The sequence below is a fragment of the Onychomys torridus genome, chromosome 20, assembly GCF_903995425.1.
Source record: "Onychomys torridus chromosome 20, mOncTor1.1, whole genome shotgun sequence".
In the NCBI taxonomy this organism is placed as follows: Eukaryota; Metazoa; Chordata; class Mammalia; order Rodentia; family Cricetidae; genus Onychomys; species Onychomys torridus.
In genome coordinates this window covers 35,967,775-35,985,709 of record NC_050462.1, presented here as the reverse complement: position 1 = coordinate 35,985,709, position 17,935 = coordinate 35,967,775, and the positions used below count along the sequence as shown (strand labels likewise).

The 17,935-nt window shown below is 44.2% G+C and overlaps 1 protein-coding gene across 2 annotated transcripts in view; it reads left to right on the top strand.

Annotated features, from left to right (window-relative positions):
* Nucleotides 1-241: 241 nt before the first annotated feature.
* Nucleotides 242-17,935, top strand: part of LOC118571103 (RAB3A interacting protein) — a 43,321-nt gene continuing 25,627 nt past the window's right edge. Inside the window, exons 1-4 of one of the 2 annotated variants that reach the window (XM_036170012.1) lie at nt 242-440; nt 10,168-10,243; nt 12,212-12,487; nt 13,642-13,900. In XM_036170012.1, the coding sequence (XP_036025905.1) occupies nt 12,237-12,487; nt 13,642-13,900 (510 nt within the window). In that variant the 5' untranslated portion in view covers nt 242-440; nt 10,168-10,243; nt 12,212-12,236. Of the gene's footprint in view, nt 441-10,167; nt 10,244-12,206; nt 12,488-13,641; nt 13,901-17,935 lie in introns of both variants that reach the window. The other variant, XM_036170011.1, reaches the window with a different exon arrangement.

The following is a 17,935-nucleotide window of genomic DNA, read 5'->3' as shown; positions in this document are numbered from 1 at the left end:
AGCACCCTCCAAGTTAGCCCCGGGATGCCCCAGCCAGAGTGGTTCCCAAGGAAACGCTCTTAGGTGACCCAGGACTCCGCACAGGGGCAGCCTGCGCCGAGCCCCTCCTGACGCCAGGGGGCGCCGCAGCGAGCGGACCCCTCGCCCCCTCCGGCCCCGCCTCCAGCCCCGCCTCCGGCCCCGCCTCCAGCCCCGCCCCCAGCCCCGCCCTCTCTCCCGGGGGACGGCCGCTCCCGGCTCCCCGCCCCGTTCTCGGCGCAGGCGCAGTCGGCTCTCCCTGCCCGGCTCCCATCGCAGTGCGCCCGGCCGCGGCGGAGTGGAGCGCCGTCGATCCGCCGCCGTCCTCCGCGTCTCCGGAGCTGGGAAGGGGACGCGCTCCCTGGCGGCTCTGCGAGCGGGCGCGGCTGAGCGCGGGCGGTGGCCGCGGCGGGTCCGGGCAGGTGAGTGCGGCGGCCAGGAGGGAGAGGCTCCGGCGGTGCGAGCACCGCCCCCCTTGGGCGCCACGCTCGCCCGTCCCGCCGGCCCGGAGCGCGGCCCGAGCTGGTGCAGGAGGCGGCGGGGAGGGCACGGATGTCGCCCGCCGACTGCCGAGCCCCGGGAAGCGGGAGGGCGGCGGCTCCGTCGTTACTCATTAACTCCGCGGGCCGAGCGGTCCCCGGCGCTCACCTGGCTGCCCGGCTGCGGCCTGGGTCACCGAGTTGGCTAAGTCGCCCGGCCGCGGCGGCGCGGTTGGCGGGGGATGTGCGGGGGTCGCCGGCCCCAGAGCGGGCGCTCGTCCGCGATCGGCCCGGCCTGACTTCGGACGCGGGGGTGGAAGGACACCGGCTCCCCGTCCCCGCGCCCCCCCTGCGCCGGCCCCTCGCACCACCGCCGGCGGAAAAGCAGCTTGGAGGCTGGGGAAGGGATGGAGCCGGGTGGACGCTGCAGCTCGCCAAGAGTAGCCAGTTGTTGGAGATTAAAAACCATCGATCCGTACTGGCTGGCTGGAGGAGCACTCAGCACCGAGTTAGAACGGATGCCCCAGAGGCACTTCAGTTTCAAGGAAATGTTGCCTTGTACCCAGCCTACCTGTTTGTACACTTCCTCAGTGTCCCCTGAGTCAAGGAAACAGTCCTGTGATCCTTTTTTTTTTTTTTTTTTGCTGTGGAATGATTGCATAATTTGAGGAGAGGCCGATAAGAGGATTACTGTTCTATTGTAAATCTTTTCAAAGACCCAGTTTCTGTTCGGTACACTGTTAAGTTTTTGTTTTTAAACAATGAATGACAAATCGCGAGGGAAAGTGCAGAATAGGTGTGCAGTGCATCATTGTAAATATTTGATACAGTTAAATAGTTCACCAGTTTTATGGGGCCTTGTTCGGTTAGCATGTGTTATTTATTCACTAGGGCTGTGCGCTTTGAGAGGACTTTCCGTGTTTGGATAGACACTACATTCTGAATCTGGCTTGTGTGGTCTAATCCTAAAGGCCCTCATGGCTTTAACGATTACACGTATTTACTCAGTGATGAATTCCTGCTATAAGAACAAACAGCTTTAAACTTTTTTTTCTTTCCAGTCCAACGAGGTTTTGAATTAATGCATACTTTCGTGAATGAGTGTGTTTGATGGAACGCTCCCTTGCTCCCTTCACAGAGTCACTCATCAGTGATTTCGAATACATCTGCACCTCCCACGGCCTGTTTGCTCTTCACCTGCATCGTGGAGTTTTGATTAGCAGTGTCTCTGTTTAAATCCAGCTGTGCTTTTGAATCAGTATAATTTTATACTTTTAAAAACATTCTATATGTCAGATTTTCTTAAAGTCCCTACTCTGCTGCATACATGTATGCTCTACAAATACTTTTTTTGGTTTTTCGAGACAGGGTTTCTCTGTAGCTTTGGAGCCTGTCCTGGACTAGCTCTGTAGACCAGGCTGGCCTCCAACTTACAGAGATCCACTTGCCTCTGCCTCCTGAGTGCTGGGATTACAGGCGTGCGCCACCACCACCACCGCCCGACTACCAATACTTTTTTAAATGGAAACGTTCCTAGGAATAGCCCATCCTTCATTTTTATGCTGTGGCTCAAGAGAAACTTGTTGTTTTGCATGTGTTGCAGGGGTTAGATAGGCCTTTCTTATGTACTGAGCAGCTCACTTAGCTCTGAGGAACAGGGCATACCTTTCAGTACCATTGCACCAAGCATTCGACCTCAAGTAAATCATTTATTGGGCATACTATGTAGAAACATATTAAAACGCCAGTGTTTGGCCCTTCTCCGTGTTTCAACCCTGCATGAACTTTAGAAAGGTGGAATATGGGTTTAATTAGATATTCCTTTGAGATATGGGGGAGGGAAGAAGGAGCTAACATCAGCTTGACCACAGACTGGGCACTGTGCCTGCTGTTTGCGGCTACCCTTGGCTCATTAGTCCTAAGGACACTCTTAGGTTATAGGTGCTTTATCAGGTTTTGCAAATCTGAAAACCGAAGTGCAGAGAGTCAAAATGACTTGCCTGTAGTACTTAGTTCTTGTTTATAACCGGCTGATATCAAAGCCAGGATTTAAAAAAGAAACTGTTAAGGGGAACCCCCCAAGTGGGGCTTTAAACTGTTTGTTGCTCCTTATGTTACTGGCCGTTTTGAAAAAAGAGTTTAACATTTAGAGGTGAGGGGCATACAGGTGAAAGGTGTGGTTATTTGTGTGTCTAATTAAAAACTACCCAAGTGTTCTGATGATGGTGACATGGCTGTCGCCACTGTTATTATGTCCATGGTTCTCGAGTGCCAAGCCCCGATCAAGCTCACGCCAGCTCATTTTCTCACCAGCCAGGAGATAGGGCATGTATACCCCCTTGCCTTTTCTAGTTGAGAACATTGAGACGTGAGCGCTTGTGTGACTTCGCTGGGATCATATGGCCGATTAAGTGACTGGTAGATGAGAAGTAGGCAGGCAGCTTCAGGAGCAGGGCTTGGGACCATTACTACACCCCTTGCCTCCTCTTGTCTAGGTGGCAAGCGTTTCCTCTGAGTCAGTTCATGCTTGAAGGATTGCCTGTTCTTAATTACTGCTCCGTCACTTCATGTGTAGGTCGTAATGCTGAAAAATGGTTTTTAATTTAGCTTTTATGAGATAGTTATATGAGTGTAATATGCAATTCTCATGTCACCAGAGGTTTTTAATAAAATAGTCATTGGGTATCTGCTTTGCAAGTCAGTGGAGGGTAAAGGAGTCTATAGGGAGTCTAAGGTGCATGTGATGTTCCTATATATTATCTAATATGTCCCTCAAAACTGAGAGGAAGCTGGGGTGTAGCTTTGTGATAGAGGGGCTTGCTTAGCCCATGTGAGACTGAGTTCAGTCCCCAGGAATGTAATAAAAGCAACAGCTCCCAACAACAACCATTGAGAAGGCTGTGTATGCGTACATGGATGTGAAAATATAGGTACACATTTTGTTGAGTATCAGAAAGTTGCAGTGTTGGGTGCTGGGGTGGAAGTAGGTAGGTGTGTGTTAAGGTAATGATAGAAAGTTATTATAAGAATATTGTTTGGGAAGATACATTGTAAAACCAAACTTTCAGCCAGTGTATAATTCTGTTTAAACCGCAGGACAACCAGTTTTACTACTGTATCTACTTGATATCCCCTGGAAGTCAAATGTCAGGGTTTTGGAAAACTCTGTTAGCTAGTTTCTCCTCTGCTGTAATGCTGGCCTCAGTCAACTACCCCACCCCACCCCCACGCTTCTCTGTTGGCTGTTTCTACTGTAACCATCCCTCACTACATAGTGGTGACAAAGTTCTTCCACTGTACTGTACGCACTCACTTCTGCAATGTCGGATACGTATTTTCATTTCATTATTTATTAATTTTGATATTTGCGCTGCATTTGTACTTTTCCCGTGAACTGGATGCATGCTTGATGAGGCGGTTCTGTGAGCTCCTGGACAGCTGTCTTTACTTTATCTTACCCCAATGTGGAGCTTTAGCCTTGGGCTTGATGCTCAGTCCCTCCTGAGTGCTCTGGGTAAGCCATGGAAATGGTGCTCACAGTCGACAGTGAAGTGTTCAGAATAAGAGAGCGAGGGGGCTAAGGAAGGAAGGGGTGCTTTTGACAGCTTGGATTCTGCTTTCTTTTCCTTTTGCTTTCTCTTTCCCCTTACAGCGGAAAAAGGTAGTTACACACACTTCCGTTGTATAGAGTCGTGCACAGACTGACATCTGAATATCGGCAGCACGGTTCAATAAATAGCATGGTTCATAGTTCAGTAGCCGCAGACCAAGATGGAAGTTAGCAGAGTGCTTGAAGCCTGTGAGAGAGCTGTTAAAAAGACCAATGTTGGGCTGGAGAGATGGCTCAGAGGTTAATAGGGCACTGGCTGCTCTTCCAGAGGTCCTGAGTTCAATTCCCAGTAACCACATGGTGGCTCACAGCCATCTGGTGCCCTCTTCTGCAGGGATGTGTGCAGGCAGAACACTGTATAATAAATAAATAAACAAACAAATAAATAAATAATTAACTAACTAACTAACTAAATAAATCTTTTTAAAAAAGACCAATGTGTGCAGGCGGAACACTGCATAATAAACAAACAAACAAACAAACAAACAAATAAATAAATCTTTTTAAAAAAGACCAATGTGTGCAGGCAGAACACTGCATAATAAACAAACAAACAAACAAACAAACAAATAAATCTTAAAAAAGACGACCAATGTTTTAAGTTTCTACACTAACTGAAAAGTGAAAATCCTTATTTTTTTTTCTGTGCCTCACCTATTTCGAGGATGTTAACCACAAATGGTAGACTTCATTCATTTTTTGCAACGGAATAAGACACAGGAATACAGCAACTTTAGTAAAATCAAGCTACTGTTTATTTTCATTTACATGTTGTCCCTTTTTTTTTTCTTTGGGCTGAGGACCGAACCCAGGGCCTTGCGCTTGCTAGGCAAGTGCTCTACCACTGAGCTAAATCCCCAACCCCACATGTCGTCCTTTTCAAAGTCCCATAAGGAGAGTGAGGGCGAAGGCTCAGTTAGTGCTTGCCCGAGTTTGATGTCCAGAACCCCTGTAAAATGCCGTCCGTGTATTAGTTACTGCTCCATTGCAGTGGTAAGGCAGCGTGACCAAAGCAGCTTATGGGAGAGTTTATTTTGGATTATAATTCCAGCAGGTTAGGAATCCATGTTGGCAGGGACATCATGGCAGCAGGCAGCTAGAGCAGGAAGCCGAGAGAGCCCACTTTTAACAGCAGACATGAAGCAGATTCAGTGTGCAGGAAGTAGGATTAGCCTATATGCTCCCAAAGCTTACCCCCCAATGAAGCACCATGTCCCCCAAATGCCAGAGAACCAAGTGTTACATACGAGAGCCTATGGGGGACATTCCTCATTCAAACCACCACAGGTCTAGTCTGGTGGCTGCACTGGGGATCCCAGTGTCAGGGAGCCTGAAATAATAGGCAGACCTCTGGAGTTCGCCAGCCAGCTGGCCTAGCATCATGGATGAGCTCCAGGTCAGCGAGAGACACTTGCGCAGAGCAGGGTGAATGGTACCTGAGTAATACCCCCAGAGATATTGTCCTCTGGTCCCCACGTGCACAGGGAGACACACACACACACACACACACACACACACACATACATACATACATACATACACACACAGAGCTCCCTAAAAGTTTTAAAAAAAATCTCTAAGTACTGAATAAAGGAGGACATGATTGCAGCCAACCAGAGGGCAAGAATAGAAAGGCCACAGAGTGGTAACTGGTGTTGGTTTTAAGGCTGTGTTTAAGGAACTAGAGCGTAGGAAGAGTTCAGTGTTAGTATTTTCCTGTGTGGATGGTCATCACCTCTTAGGGTTGATGCGGCGAGATTGACCTTAGAAACCCTTTGTCTTTCTGGCTCTGTCCGCTGCTCCTGTCTTCCGGTCAGTTTTGTCTTAATTACGTCTTTAATGTAGTGGAGTCGGGTGGTAGGATGAGACACTTCAGGACTTGCATCTTCTTTGTGGGCTGTCTGATCTTGACTAATTGCCGTCCCCGAGTCTGTTTCTGTGAAATGAGGATTGGGACCATATTAAAGGGATGCTGTGACGCTCAGCTAGGTTGTGTGTAGATGCAGATGAAAATAAAACTAAGTCCTGCTTTAGGTCTCCCTGGGGTATCCCCTGGGCGTTGGTCTGACCTTTATAATTTACGTAGCCCTTTGTGGTAACTGTTCACCCCGTGGCCTTGGAGTCCTCTTTTCTAATGTTGCTTTATAGTTTGGCTGCACTTCCCAAGATGAAGGTCTGACTCTTTAGGATAAATGCCAAGCACCATTTTCCTGTGAAATGAAGCGGTTAATGGTGTGTCCCTCAGCTGCCTGCCCTGCTTGATTTTCTGTCATTCTCTCCTTTGCTGTTTCCTTAGTGTCAGACCCTTATTCCCTGAGCGTCCTGTCTTATTCCCTGCCTTGTCAATCTTGTGGACGCCTACTTAGCGTTCAAGATGTACATTATAATTTACTCTCCTTCATTCCCTGTGCCTGCCTGCAGGGTCATTCCCGGCTCTGAGGGGCCACATGTCATTGATTAGTCTGTCCACTGCTGTGTTCTGAGATGTCGGCACCAGGGTGTGCCCCCAGAGCCGAAGCTGGTGACCGACCGTTCTTCTATTGTATGTAATGGAAGTCCGACGGAGGTGTTTAAGGAAGTGAACTAATAATGTGGAATTTGTAACACTTCAGTTCAATCTGATGTTTAATGTCAGGAGCCATTCTTTAAAAATTCACGCTAAATTTGAAAGTCACCTGAGAATTAAAAAAAATAGATCTGGCCAGGGGTGGTGGCACATTCCTTTAATTCCAGCATTCAGGAAGCAGAGGCAGGCGAACTCTGAGTTTGGGTCCAGCCTGGTCTACATAGAAAGTTCTAGATCAGCCAGGGCTACCTAGTGAGACCCTGTTTAAAAAAAGAGCAGACAAAAAAGTTGAGGGCACATCTGGCCCATCCCCCCAGCCCTTCATGCACCGTTTAGTAGTCTGTAAAGAATAAATTGAAAGAAGGAAGTAGTACTTATAATCCTTTTCGGTGTTTTGAGGCAGGGTTTCACCATGTAGCCTGGGTCAGCCTGGACCTTATATAGATTGGATTGGTCATGAACTTGCAGGTTGACCTCTGACCCTCCACCTGGGCTCTGTGACATTCTCATGCCTACAGATATTCATACACAGTAATAGCAATTTAAAAAACTGTTTGAAAAGTGAGATCCTTATCAGATCAGAGTGTTTCTACTCTGATACCATATAATCTTTGTTTATTTCTACAGTGTAGTTCTCCACAGTTTTTATAAATAGAGAATCAAATTAATTTTTAGATATATCAAGTTGGTTTGGGAATGTGATTCTTTTCTGCTTCTCACTTGTCAAGGGAAGTCAAGTTGGGAATACACAGAGAGAAGATGGTTTTTTTGTTTTTGTTTTTGTTCACTTGGACCATTAATATGTATCAGGTTCATAGCTGTCATTTAAATTATTTATATGCATTTTATTCAAGACTTAAGATACTTTTTTTTTTTGAGACTGGGTTTCCTTATGTAGCTCAGGCTGGCCTCAAACTGGAGATCCTCCAGCTTTAGCCGGAATGCTGGGATGACAGGTATGTATGACCATGCCCAACTTCTAAGATACTTCATGGGAAATCCTTTACCAATAACTCATCCTGATGATTTGAGCTGTCTTAGGGATCCTTTAGTTTTCATTTCAAGCATGGATTTTCCGTAGAAAAATGTCATTTTTGTAGGAAGTTGTTTGGCTTTTGCTGGGCATCATCTAATCAGTGAACACTTGGGAGTTTTTTAGTATCCCCGTGTGAAGGTTAACTAACCTTCGGTAGAGGTTGGCTGCTGTTTCTGCGGTGAGAATTCTGACTTCCAAGCAGTAACACCAAGTGCATATTAGCAACCAGAAGCACATTGTTCGGGTAAGTTTTTCCTTGATTGGAAATCACCTGTGGTCTTTGGGGCTCTAAAAGCAGCCAAGCTGTTCTGCCTGCATGCAGGTATGTGAGCCACATGCGTTCAGTGCCCCCAGAGGCCCCCAGAGGCCCCCAGAGGCCCCCAGAGGCCCGAGGTCTCCCGTCAGGAGCTACGGATAGTCGTAAGAACCATGTGGGTGCTGGAAACCAGACCCAGGTCCTCTTCGAGAACCAGAGGTCCTCTCTGTCCCCGGAGCCTAAATTAATCTTAGGGGGATTTGACTTTAAACAAGTGTTGGAAGTGTCTCATCAAAACAGAAACATTGTAGGCAGACACAGCCTCAGGGTTGCTGTTAAGTGCTAACCTGCTTCTCATTATCAGCCCTTAAAGTAGAAATCAGGGTACGGATTCCAGATGTGAGAGCTGGTGTGCACAGATTGTCCTGGTAATTTAGCAGAATCAGCCCTCCACACCCCACCCAGTGTCTTATATGTTTAGCTGTTGCATCTGTTTATTTGTGAGTGTTTTTGAGGCCAGGCCATACCTTTGCCTGAACACCCTACCTAGAACTTTGTCTTACATTTTTTTGTCTTTTTTTTTTTTTTAATTCTCTCTCATTCTCTCATTTCTCTCTCTCTCTCTCTCTCTCTCTCTCTCTCTCTCTCTCTCTCTCTCTCTCTCTCTCTCTCTCTCTCTCTCTGTGTGTGTGTGTGTGTCCGTCTGTCCGTCTGTCTGCCTGTCTGTCTCTTTGTCTGTACACGTGTGTATTTATAGAGGCCAGAAGTCAATCTCGGATCGTTCTCAGGCACCATCCACCTTGGCTTTTGAGATGGGGCGTCATTAATCTGGAGCTTGTCCTGTAGGCTAGCCTGGCTGCCTAGGGAGAGCCCCAGAGCCTTCTTGTCCACCCCCTCCCCACCAGTGTTGGGGTTACAAGCACGTGCCAGTACATCCTTCTTCTTACATGGATTCTGGGCATCCAGCTCTTTATGCAGCCATTTCCTAGCCCCTGCCTTGGTGTCTTCTGTGGCATTTAGTACACACTGACAGGGAAGACACTTGGTCGGGATCAATTCATTATTTGTAAAACTGGTAAATAAAGGAAAAAATGAATTCATCCTTACATTCTGGTATATCATACAGCTGGCTTAGATCGTGAGGAAAATATTTTTTAAAAAATCAACTTAATATAAGTTCAGTGGGTCTAGAGAAGGACCACAGTAGCCACTAACGTGCTTACAGAGAACAGGGTCTTCAGGGGCTTCAGTGAGTCACAATAGTAGTTCCTAAACTGACTAGTGGGTCTTGCCATAAGGGGGAAAAACTGGTATTTTTGATTTAAAGACTCTTAAGATTTAGCTTTTTTGATTTTGTATTTGTATTAAACTTTTGTCATATCTAAAAGCATCTTGGTCACAAATGACATTAAGATAACTTACTTGATTTTATATACATAATAGTTTCAGAATAAAAACATCAATATTGCTGCTAATATGATCACTGGAAATATGATATTTCTACTGTATTTGTCCTTAGAAAACATTGTTAGGATCTACTTTACATTATTGTTTTAAAGTTATATGAAGTACTTTTTACTTTTTGTATGTGGTTAAACTACATCTCTATGTTTGATGTTTTTACTTTCAAAGATTTAAAAAAATTGATATTCATATGGTTTCAAGTTAAAATGCAAATTTACAATGATACAATGAGAGAGGTCTGGCCTTCATGACTTTTTGCTCTGCGTGGTTCCCCCTCCTTCTATAGACAATTTTTTTGGTTCTGTTTTTAATATAATCTTCTAGTTCTAATATAAGCATATATGTATGTGCAATAACATACATTCTATAGGTTGATAAACACGTTCATGCTTTTACTCTCCTTTCTTAGATTCAGAAGTAGCTTATGGGCCGGTGAGCAAACTTGACAAATCTGTGTGTGATTCCAGGCCTCCATGGCACTGTGGAAGGACAGAACTGTCCCCTGTCCTCCACATGTGCGCTGGGGTAAACATTTTGAAAAGTAGCTTATTATATACAGCTATTTTCCCTGTTCTTAAATTTATCAGTATATCCTCAAGGTCATTCACAGCAGTATGTGTAGATACGATTCATCTTTTTACATTCACAACTAACACTTCATTATGAGGCTGTGCCTCACTTTACACAGTCAGTCTTTTGCTGTTACCAATGATGTATTTATCTTTTTTGTTTTTCCAGTTTGCCTGTGTATCCTTGGGCTGAATCCCTAAGAGCATGCTGGGTCATATGCTGCACGAACCTGTCACTTTGCTAGGTATTGCCACATTTCCTTCCAGAAGATTTGTCTCATTTTTACCTTTCTAGAAATTAAGATGCTGTTGTACTCTGTAATTCAGTGAGCCTTTAAGGTATACAACATTGAATTAGATATATGTGGGGTAAAAGGAAGGGGTCATAGTTACTGATAAAATGTCAGTTTAAATATAGGCTCCTGCCCTTGCTCTTGGCTAACCCCAGACCTAGATGGTAAGAACCCTTTGCTGAAGGAGATACCATGTACTGGATGTAAGACAGAGAGAAGGCTGACACTGAGCTGGGTGCTTCCTCTTGCTGCCTAGTGTTCATAGTGCCAGAAGGCTCTGTGAAGTCTCCTGGGGAGGGGGGAGGAAAGTCATCAGTGGTCTAAACCAGCTTTGGATCCTGCACGCTGCAATCTTGGCCTGCAAAGCGAGACATGCCCACTTGTGCAGTAGTGACAGGAATGTGGTGGGATTAACCAGTCGCTTCCTGATTGGCTTTTGAGAACGTGCTCCTGATGTTTTACTGGTGCACACCAGCAGCCTAGCTGCCTTCCAGATGTTTGTGTTACTGTTGTAGGCTAGTGTGCTCCCAGCACAGAGAAACTTCTTTTTGCAGAGGGCGACAGTTAACGCAGAGAACCCTAAGTGGCCAGGGTGCTCAGGATAAGCGACTGCTGAGTGCTTGGCCTTAAGTGGTGCACCTGCTCCTCCTGCCTGGCCCAGAGAACATCCCCGAGAGAGGTGGGGGGATTGTAAGAGCCAGAGGATGGAGGGATGCCACCAGAAGGTGGTCTGTGAACGTGGCGTGGCTGCTGTAGTGCTGGGCATCGGCATAAGACTTGCACACACTGGTAGAATAAGCACCCGGGGATGGAGGGGGCTGGTTGGGAAAAGAAAAACATCAGCAAGAGCGGGAGAGGGTGAACAGGTGACGGGTGAGTGAGCTTAACGATTCTGTACATAATGAGATCGCCCAAGTTTCCTGAATGCCAGTCTAGTGTAAACACATCTCGGAGTTGTTTGTTTTCTTTACCTTAGCATGACTTAGTTAGTAAACTATATGAAAATGAAATATATACTTTTGGTTATCATAGACTTCCCCTGGCTGCATATTTGTGAATTATTTAAAAAGTGAAAATAGTTCTTTTAGATGAAAAAAGTAAATTAGAAAGTACTGTCCGCGCTTTCTTTTGGCACAGTAAGTATTTTGAGTTAAATTAGTTGAACTTTGAGGACCGAGGGTACCATTTGCTGTTAATAAATCAGTTATTAGTAAACTTACTTTGAAGTCGGGCATTTATCAATTTGATAAAATTTTGGTTGTCTACACGTGGTCACATAGTAATCTCTAATCTCTAATTTTGAGAGAATGTTAATATTGTGTCTACTTTCTGCAGCCTTTTTATTCCCTGTTGGATAATTTTTAAGGTTTTTTTTATTGGTGATATGTGAGAATTAAGGTTTTTAGTTTAGCAAGTGAATGAATATTTCTGTATTTTGTGGTGATGCGTCCATCCGCTGCTTGACTTGAAGGTCTGGGAAGGATGCTCACGATTGTCCCAATGCTTCTGGAAGAAGGGCCAGACTCCAAAGGAGTGGGTTCGGGGCTTTTTAAGCTTTAGCTTTTGGGTTTAAAAAAAAAAAAAAATTCAATGAATGGTTTACAAGATTTTTTTTTTACAATTTTTAAATGTTTTACATTTAAGAGGATAGCTTGAGGGAGACATGTCTTTTTTTTTTTGCATAAACTTTGTAAGATCTTTGAATACTACTATAGAAAGTATTTTTTTGCGTGCTTGTTATTAATGACTATGAATAAGTGTTTCACAGGAGCACAGTCTTCCTGAGTGCTCACTGTAGAAATGTGCACTTACATTCTGTAAGCTTATGCTTCATATGGATTATTTTACAGCTCATGTATTTTGATTTAGTTTTGAACTAAGTCCCTAAAAACAGTTGTACTCTTTTTGGCTTTAGCGTAGACGGACTTAGGATGAGGCCTTTGCTATGGCTGATGACCCCTTGGAAGGCTTCCATGAAGTGAACCTTGCTTCACCTACTTCTCCAGACCTTCTTGGTGTGTGTGACCCAGGAACCCAAGAGCAGACGACCTCCCCGAGCGTCATCTACAGGCCACACCCTTCGTCTTTATGCCCTGCTCCTCTCCAGGCTAACGCCTTAGATCTTTCTGATCTTCCCACACAACCTGTGTACTCATCCCCTAGGCGTTTAAACTGTGCGGAGATACCTAACATCAGGTATGAGATCACCATCACATAGATATCCAATGTCAGGTATGAGATCACTGTCATGCAGACACCTTACATCAGGTACATGATCACTGTCACACAGATACCCAGTGTCAGGTATGAGGTCACCAGCACACAGATGTCTAACATCAGGTATGAGATCACCAGTACACAGATACCCAATGTCAGATATGAGATCATCAGCACACAGATACAATATCAGGTATGAGATCACCAGCATGAAGATATCTAATGTCAGGTATGAGATCATTAGCACACAAATACCTAACATCAGGTAAGAGATCACCAGCACAATTATTTTGGATTATTGTTATTTTTAAAAGTTTGCTTGGTTGTCTTAAATTATCCTTTTTTAGAAAATTTGCATAAGTATGCCCATATAGAGTGATATATTTTAATCCTTAGACCAGGAATTGGCAAACTTACACAGGTTTCCAGACCAAAAAATATTTTAGGTTTAGCAGGCCATATAATTTTCTTTTTTTAAAGATTTTATTTACTTTATTTTTTTTATATGGATGTTTGGCTTGCATGTATATCTGTGTACCTCATATGTATAGTATCTGAGGAGGCCAGAAGAGGGCATCAGATCCCCTGGAACTGAGTTACAGATGGCTGTTAGCCATCATGTCAGTGCTGAGATTCAAATCTGTGCCCTCTCTAAGAACAGCAAGTGCTCTTAACCACTGAGCCTTCTCTCCAGCCCCAGGTCCATACAGGTTTTGTACCAGCTCCTAAGTTGTTTTTACAGCATGAAGGCAGCCACAGGCAGTCTGTAAATAAATAAATATGACTGTCCAATAAAACATGTGGCCACAGAAATTTCATACAAGTAACACAGGTCATGCATACAGTGTTACTGATTCCTTGTCATCCCTTCCTGGCTTGTGGGCCTTAGGAAAACGGTGGAGACTTGATTTAGCCTTCACCTGCAGTTCATGACCCCTGTTCCCGAGAAGTAGCCCCTTTCTGTGATGATGAAAGTGTTTCTGTGTTGGGAATGATGAATGATAGCCATTAGCCACATGCATCTGTTGAGCGCTTGACTGTAGCGGGTGTGAGGACCTGCCGTTAGTTAAATGTAGATTGGCCAGTTCATTGGAACTTTTATGGCGTACCTTCTGAGCTGTCTTTCCTTCCAGCATCCATGTTCCGGGCCCGGCATCGTCTGCTACCTCTGGAGTGGCAGTGGGACTCGTGAAGTTAACTTCAAGGAAGGACAGCTGTACTGCCGAGAGGGAGTTTTTGCAGGGTGCCACTGTCACAGAGGCTCCTGCTGGCAGCGATGACATCTTTGGGTTGAGTACGGATAGCCTGTCACGTTTGCGAAGCCCATCTGTTCTGGAAGTTAGAGAAAAGGGCTACGAGAGGTTAAAAGAAGAACTCGCGAAAGCCCAGAGGGTAAGAAAACCATCTTGTCCTTCTGTGTATCCCGTTGGAATCACCACCTGGGACGGCAGCACATTCTCACAGTTTTGCACTTCCCCTTCACGCCGACTCAGCCTCATTGGACAGCATCCGGAGTGTGTGATATTGCCTGAGTGATAAAGAAGCTCTGCCTAGGAACAGGAGCCGGAGGAATGAGATTCTGAAGCTCTGTCCCGACTGCTGTCTGTCTAGCTTTAGTCCTTCCACAGTCTTAGGGACTGTATCGGCTTGGGAGTCTCTCACCGAAGCCCTCCAGGCTGGTTCTTTTTACTTGGAGGAATGTTTTAGTAATGTCACCTTTCTTCTGCTGATTGTGAATATTGTCTGTATTTTACATCAGAACTTTCTTTCCTTGATATAGTTCTATTTGTCTTTAAATTTATGGCCATCCCTTATCCTTCCCCCATCCCCAGACTGAAATTGAATTGCAGAGAGAACTGTAGGAAATGGGAAATGTATTTTTATTTTTTTGGTGTGTGTGTGTGTGTGTGTGTGTGTGTGTGTGTGTGTGTGTGTGTGTGTAGGGGATAGTACATCTGCCTGTGTGTGTGTGTGTGCGCGCGCGCGTGCACAGAGGTCAGGTGCATGGAGTGTTTTCCTCTATCGCTCTCTGCCTATTCCTTTGAGGCAGAGTCTCTCCTTGAACCTATTTTCTAGATTAGGCTAGAAGATAGTAAGCATCAGTGGTCTTCCTGACTCCCCTTCATCCCCTGGTGCTGCCGTTATGGGCTAGACTGGTCTCATGGATGCTGGGATCTGAAGTCTGGTCTTCATGATGATGTAGCAAACATTCCTAACTGCTCAGCCATCTCTCTAGCCCAGGAGAAGTCATAAGTGAATAATCTTACTTCATCAGGCTAAAAACAAAAGTCAAGTCAAACACAGTGAGTAGCAGAGTAGGAATGGTAGAGAGTGAGAGCAGAATTCAGTGAAATTAACAAGAGAAATAGAAAACAAATAAAATATGGATCTTTAAAACATCGATAAAATTGACAAACCTCTGGCAAAGAGAAGTTTTTAAAAAAGGTCTAATTATCAATATTAAGAGTAAAACAGGCTTTACTCCTGATCCCACAGACAGCAAAAGTACAATTTAGGGGTGACCAGAAAAATGCTATGTACATAAATTTGACAGCTGTGGTCAGATACCAACTTGTATTTAAAAAATTGAGAAAATATGTCAAACACTTATTTCTTTCATGCCCTGACATTGTCTGGGCATGTATTCTACCATCTATCCACTATGGCCTTCTCATTCCCCCCCCCCCCCCCCATTTATTTATATTTTGTGTGTTCATACCTAGCTACACTGGGACTCTATTTGGAATCTTCAGTTTGTACTATTTAGAGCTGTGTTGAGGTAACTGAAAGGATCATGATGTGTGACCATGTACATACTGCATTGTATTAGGATGAGTATAATATCGTTTAATGTTAGCTTAGGACTCCAGTCTTGAGGAAGACTTACTTGAATATGAAAATACTTTCTGAATTCTGGTAACTTCTGAATCAAAATTGCGTCATTGGCTATTTCGTATTCTGGTGATTCTACCCTGCCTTGTTTTCATCCTTTAATTTATTTGTACCTTCCTGTTCAAAGTAAGTCTTGATTTTTATCCTTTCTGCTAATATGTGCCCTTTAACTGGTGTGTTTAGGCCGTTTATACTTAATGCAGTGTTCATGAAATTTGGCTAAATCTGTTGTCTTTCTATTTGTATTCTCTTGTTCTGTTTGATCTCCTATCTGATTCCTCTTTTAGTATTAGTTCATTATTTTTGGTAATTTACTTTCTTTGGCTTCCTGGCTAATTGTTGTGTTAAGTTAGTTTACGGTTAGAATACACGCCTTTACCTTGTCACTGTCCACTCTCCAGCCGCAGACTGCCTGTGTGCAGTAGAAGAACCTTAGAACTCTGTTTTCTTTTTCACTTCCAGCTCTGTTCAGTGATTTTCATATTCTTCATATATCTTAAATCTCATCACACACTTTTATTTTGCATTAAACATTTGATTATCTTGTAGGGATATAAATAATGAGTAGGAATCTTTGGTTTTCTATACATAGCTACTGTTTCCAGTGCTGCTCTTTCGTTTCATGTGTGTCTAGATTTCCAACTAGAATTTTTCTTTCTGTTTAAGGGGCACCTTTCACATGTTTCCCTTTCGCTTATGACGTGAGGTCCCTTTTTACTTTAGTTTTTCATTTCCTTGGGTGCAGACTTGGAGGCTGATGTGTGCATTCCTGCTCTTAGTATTCAAAAGTGGTGCTCTGCTGTCCCCTGGCACACATTGGCTCAATTCACAGGAACAAATCCACAGGAAGTTGCTCTGTGTGCCATGTCTTGGCTTTGTTTCTTGCTGCTGTGAGAGTCTTCTGTAAGCAGTTTTATGATTTCCCCGGGTAGTGTCATTTTCTTCAGAGCTGTGTGGTGTCTGTGTGTGCGTGTGTGTACGCACCCAGAGTGTGATGTGCTCTTGTAGGTTTTTGGGTTTCATAAAAGTTTGGACATCTTGGCTTCAGTTTCAAAAATCCTTCCCTCTCTTACATCTTCTCTCTTCATCTTCTACGGTGTATACGTTGGAGTGTGGGGTTCTAGGCTCCTCTTTTCTTCTTTTTTAGTCTTTTTCCCTCGGTTTGTGGTTCATGGTGGATGCTTTCTCGTAGTTCCCAATGCTGTTCTTCTTTCTGCAGTACCCATCCTATTTCGGACTTGGTTGTCATGACCAAAGTTTGAACCTTTCAAGAGTTTGCTTTTGTTGTGTAGCATGCTAGCCCTTACTTCTGCTTCTTGAACATAAGTTTAAAACGTCCTAATACCTCATCTGCTCACATAACCGTCCTAATACCTCATCTGCTCACATAACCCAGGGCTTGCTTTGTTTCCCACTTCCAGATGACCACAGTCTTTTGGTGCCCGATGGCTCAAACATTGATTGTTTCTGTAGTTTTTCAGTTGTATCAGATGGGTGGTAAATTGAACCCTGTTACCTTCTCTTGATTAGAACTGGAAGTTGTATTGTTTATCTGCACACTTTGTCCAGGTAACCCCTTCCTGGATCTACATTTCCACACATACACACTTCCATTATTTTGAGCTTCCCACGATGGTAGATTATGCATTTTGTTTATGATTGTATCTGAAGTGTGTGATGTATTCTTGCTGTCGTTTGTTGGTTACATGGATTATGTATGTGGGCATGCAGGCACACTGATGTGTGAGTAGGCATATATGGGTAGGGTTATTGCTAGTACTTACAAGCATTAGAAACTTAGCCTTGCAGAGCTTCATCTTTTATGTATGAAATACTCTGTAGAGGGGTTCCTGGTAGCTAGGCACTGCTTTCCTGTGAAGTAATTAGGGATCTGTGTTCTTCTGTCCTGGGCTCTGTAGTCTTGTAGGGCTGAAAAATCACTTTTTGGCAGGAGATCTCTAGTGTTTGAATAGGGAAATCAATTATGGGACTGATGAGGAGGTGTGGGATGCTGGAGATCCTTGTGAGAGTCTTTGGTTATCTGCCCTTCCTTCCCCAGTGTTGCTGAAGATCAGCTTGGGTAGAATTAGGGCTTTCCTATGTCCTTATCAAAAATGTGGATTTTCATATCGCACCCCAGAGTGGCTGAAACAGGATTGGTTTGTGTGTTGAAGCTTAGAAATAGGCATTTTCCACTAACTTCCCTGTTACTTGTTGCATAAAGACTAGATCTTCTGGTGTGAGGGGTAGCCTTCAGGTTTTATTGTTCCTGAAAAAAGAATGAAATGGCCTAGAAAATAAACTCAACTATAAAGCTTGTAGCCAGAGGGAGTTGCTCAAGAATACACGCCTCATTTCTTTAGTATGACCTACTATAATAATTGTAGCCAAACAAAGATCAACGTTTACCAGGATCTTTCATTAACAAATATTTCTTGACTGTGTAGTGTGCAAGAATAAACTAGACATGACTCTTTGTTTTCAGAGTTTACTTTGGCAGGATTTGAGGATGTATGTCTATAATCTTAGCACCCA